This window comes from Vitis vinifera, chromosome 5, assembly GCF_030704535.1.
Source record: "Vitis vinifera cultivar Pinot Noir 40024 chromosome 5, ASM3070453v1".
NCBI lineage: Eukaryota > Viridiplantae > Streptophyta > Magnoliopsida > Vitales > Vitaceae > Vitis > Vitis vinifera.
The window spans coordinates 23,171,213-23,175,396 of record NC_081809.1 but is presented as its reverse complement, the minus strand read 5'-3'; the positions used below and the strand labels follow the sequence as shown (position 1 = coordinate 23,175,396).

General features: G+C 34.0%; 1 protein-coding gene across 1 annotated transcript; it reads right to left on the bottom strand.

Moving 5' to 3' along the window:
• Positions 1-318: 318 nt before the first annotated feature.
• On the bottom strand, positions 319-2,766 carry LOC104879438 (ankyrin repeat-containing protein At5g02620). Its single transcript, XM_010652212.3, has 3 exons — positions 2,033-2,766; positions 1,104-1,633; positions 319-990 (listed from the first exon to the last, which is right to left on the bottom strand). Exons 1-3 carry the CDS (start codon positions 2,727-2,729, stop codon positions 385-387), a joined length of 1,833 nt encoding a protein of 610 aa, XP_010650514.1. The 5' UTR covers positions 2,730-2,766; the 3' UTR covers positions 319-384.
• Between the last annotated feature and the right edge of the window lie 1,418 nt (positions 2,767-4,184).

Sequence of the window (4,184 nt, the reverse complement as noted above, 5' to 3'; positions counted from 1 at the left end):
ATATTTGACTATTTAATTTTGTTTTTATTTGTTGATGTTTGGGAAATTGATTTAGCTTTAAATTGACCCAACTTCACAATTGTTGATAACATAAAAATTATCTCTAGTTTGTCAAAGTAGCAAGTTTTTACGGATACAAAATAATTATATTCTATTCAATTTTAACATTAAGGTTATGTTTGATTCTTCAAAAGCATTATGAAAAAAATGTTAAAAAAGGTTATTATTTTTAATGTTTGGTTGTAGTACTATTAAAAATATCAAAGAAAATAAAATATAATTAAAATTAGTTATATAAATGTTAACACACGATTCTGATTTACTGATAATTTCCTCATCCAATATTCTTTGTATATATCAAACACATATATGATTGTGAGATTCTCAACGTGACCTAAATTTAGTACATTTTGTGATCCACCTTTGGGGTACCGAACCAGAGATTATGCTGAAAACTGAACAGCAGATGCAGATGATAAAAGTAGAAATTGCAATCCCTGAGTGATGCGGCAGTACGGTGTATAAGCCGGTAAAGAATGCTACCACCATTGCTCCTACACCCAACTTGGTGAGCCAATACGCCGGCCTTACAAATAAATTGACTCGCTTCTTTGTTTTAGCCAATGCAGTATAAAAAGAAAACAATACAGCAGTCACAGAGAGCACCAGAGCCAGGGAATCAGACACAACAAATGCTTTAAAAGCTGGATTGTTGCTTAAAATGGCCATGCCGTCACCATCCTTATAACCGCCGGGCAGTGTAAAACCTGCTGCGAACGATACAGTCGCGACAAGTGCGGCCACAATCAAATGGCTCTGACCTGCTTCCCTTAAGAAAGAGGTGTCTAAACCTTTACTACGTTTGCTTTGGCTCATGTCCTCGTCTTTCTTGTCCTCGTTTTTCTTGTCCTTGTCTTTCCTCATAGCCTTCTGCCAAAACAAAGGCCCGACTCTAGCTTTGGCCCTTTTCAGTGTTGATATGATAAAATCCTGAAATTTAATCAGAGAAAACAGAGTATACAGTACCTTGGCTTCAATTAATGGAGCAGATCACCATTTCCTTGCTATTTGGGAAATTAATAAAGTTAGACAGACATGCTTACCTTTTTTCCAAATAAATCCTCGGCCAGTAAAATTACGTCCAAAGCAGTTGAGTTTTGGTTGTTAAGTGCCATCTTATCCACTTCCTTTTTCAATATGAAAGAACGACATCTCAGCTGGGAATGGGCGAGCAGATGGAGAGGTGTTTGTCCTTCAACATTCTTCTCATTTATAAGTGCTCTCACATTCATCCAGGGAATCTTTATGAAGCTTCTGAAACATCTTCTTTGCATCATGAATAAGTGAACAACATTATTTCCATTAACATCCACTTGCTCACAACAATCTGGATAGCGTGACATCAACAGTTTTGCTATGAGCTTGTTTCCACGGGTGGCTGCAATATGAAGAGCTGTCTTGTTGTCATAGTTTTTGACCCTTAGGTAGACTACAGAATTATCAGATTTATGAAGCAATTGCCTCGCTATTGGAACATAACCCAAGTATGCAGCGCAGTGAAGTGGAGACCACCCATTTTCATCCACTTCTTTTCTTAGATCTGACTTCCATCTCAGAATTTCTTTTACCATTACTGATCAACACATACATAAAATGAAAAGAAAGAAAAAAATTAGAAGAGTATAAGAAATTAAGAAACAAGTTTTCTTTAGTCTTCTCATATTTAATCATGCATGTCAGGTTAAAAAGTAACTCAACTATTTGGAATATAACATTTAAACAGCTGAAACAATCAACCACCAAGCATATATATATATATATATATATATATATATATATATATATATATATATATACTCAAACAAATTTATCAAAATATTTTTTGAGAAAGATTAGAAGTTATGAAGAAATTGTAACCCCATAGTTTAGCTAGGTTAAAACTTGTTATTCAACACTATATATGTTATACCTGTAATATTAATGAATAAACCACATAGGAAATATGGTAGATTCAGGAAAAGAATATGCCTACTTGGGTCACGGCAAATCACAGCTGCGTGCAAAGCTGTTCTACCCATGGGGCCAGTGTGAGCCAGTCGATCGCGATTAGTGTTCTCTATGATTATTTTCACCAAGTCTCTAAACCCTCTCTCAGCAGCCATGTATAGAGGAGTCCCACCAGAAAAGTTAGCACCATATGTAAACTCGGGATCTTCCTCGATCAACCACTTCACCACCTCCGGATGATGATACTGGACTGCCTCATGCAAGGCTGTGTCATGCTCATTGTTGGCCATCCTCAGCATGGCCTTATCCACTCCAATCCCACTCTCAATATCTCTTTCGGAAACTGTTTTCGCAGCATGAATAATAGTCTTCACGACCTCTAGATGCCCTTCTCTCGCCGCAAGGTGGAGGGGGGAGTCCCCTTTCAGATTGGGCCACTGCAGTGGGGATGAATCCCCACTGTAATGTCGAATGATCCATTCAACGCACTTCGGTTGACCGAATTGGGCTGCAATGTGGAGGATAGTGTTCTTATTGGGTGTTAAATAATGGACAGCTCTGGGCATTCTCCTGCGGATAATATCGGTGGAGCCTTGTGCTGCAGCCCTGTAAATTTTAGGAGGCATGTATGTGACATCCTCCTGGTTCGCACTAGAAACTGAGTTAAGGTTCTGTAATTCTAAAGCATGGTTGGAAGTGGAAGTGGATGTGGATGGATCCATGGGTGTGCTTAAGCTCTACAGCCGTCTCCACCTCTCTCAAATCTTTCACAACACCATAATCCACCGCCTCTGCGTCTTATATTACTACAGCAAAGGGAACAGGGTGCGAATGCCTCCACAATGCTGTGGTCCCAAGTCACTTTCCTCTAGTGGACGTTTTATATTCATTTCATTTTTTCAAATGCAATGATTCAGTTGTACGCCTAGTGGACGTTTTATATTCATTTCATTTTTTCAAATGCAATGATTCAGTTGTACGCCTAGTGGACCAAGATCCAAGAGTCTCCATGTCGTGCATGACACTATGATATTATATAAATTAAATTTATAGTGTTTTTACAAAATCAAAATAAAGAAATTATTTTTGAAAGCAACTTATCTAAACAAGTTTTATTTTTTATTTTTAAAACTATTTTTAAAAAATAACTTACCAAACACTCTAAGATTATAAAAAAAAATTTTAAAAAAAAAGTTCTTTAATTATTATTTTTTTTAAATTAAGTACAAAAAAAAAATGACCTAAGGGCGCTAATTTTTGTTTTCCAATTTGATTTATATTTTTATTTATGTCCTAATTTAGCTCCTAATATTTTTGTTAGACTATTAATATTAAACCATGGTTTTTTTTTTTTTTTTGGTTAAGAATTTCTTTTTCTTTTATAAAGAATGGTGATAAAGTATATATACTTTTGGCCTGACGTTTTCCATCAATTTGGCGGAAAATTTTAAGAAATGAACCAATTACAACTTAAGAAATGAATTATAATTAGTGACATTCACCAATAGGCAAATCAAATAGAAAAGAGGAAGAAAACAATAAAAGAGGAAAAGAGGAAGAAACATGTATTCATAATTTCCTTAATACTAGTTATTTTTACCAAAAATGAGAAGAGATGTATTCATAATTCTATTTTTACTATTTTTAAAAGTATGTAAATAAATTTTTAATTACATTTTTTAATTTTATAAATATTAATATCTTTCTTAGTTAAATCTAATTTTATTTTTGTTTTTAAAATAAAAATATGTATTGATAATTATATAATATTAAAAATTAAAAAATTAATGATTTTTTTTTTTTAATTTTAATGGGTTTTGACCACTTTGTAATCTTTGCATGAAAGATACCAAGTTTCTTGATTTGGTTATAAAAAACAATAAATATGGATGACTTGTAAGTTTTAAAATTACTTGAAAGAAATTTTTAATTGCCCAACAAATTGATATTTAAAGCATTGGAAAAAAAAAAAAAGGGCAAGTGGGATGTATTTGGTCCAGCGGATTCTTTAGGTGTGTTCGCCTTCATCACTATTGTACATAACAACATGTTGGTCTTCATGCAACGATTCCTGGTGAAGAAATTAGAGAAAAACAAAATAAACACATAGATTTAACGTGGTTCGATGGATTGCCCTACGTCCATGGGAATAAGGAAGAAGATTTTTACTATATATC

What these genes read in the sequence shown, in the direction of transcription:
- LOC104879438 (XM_010652212.3), bottom strand. Translation starts at nt 2,729, where the DNA reads ATGGATCCATCCACATCCACTTCCACTTCCAACCATGCTTTAGAATTA. An exon ending in TGTGATTTGCCGTGACCCAA is followed by an intron (nt 1,634 to 2,032) that starts GTAGGCATATTC and finishes TGTGTTGATCAG; the next exon opens with TAATGGTAAAAGAAATTCTG. An exon ending in AGGATTTATTTGGAAAAAAG is followed by an intron (nt 991 to 1,103) that starts GTAAGCATGTCT and finishes ATTAAATTTCAG; the next exon opens with GATTTTATCATATCAACACT.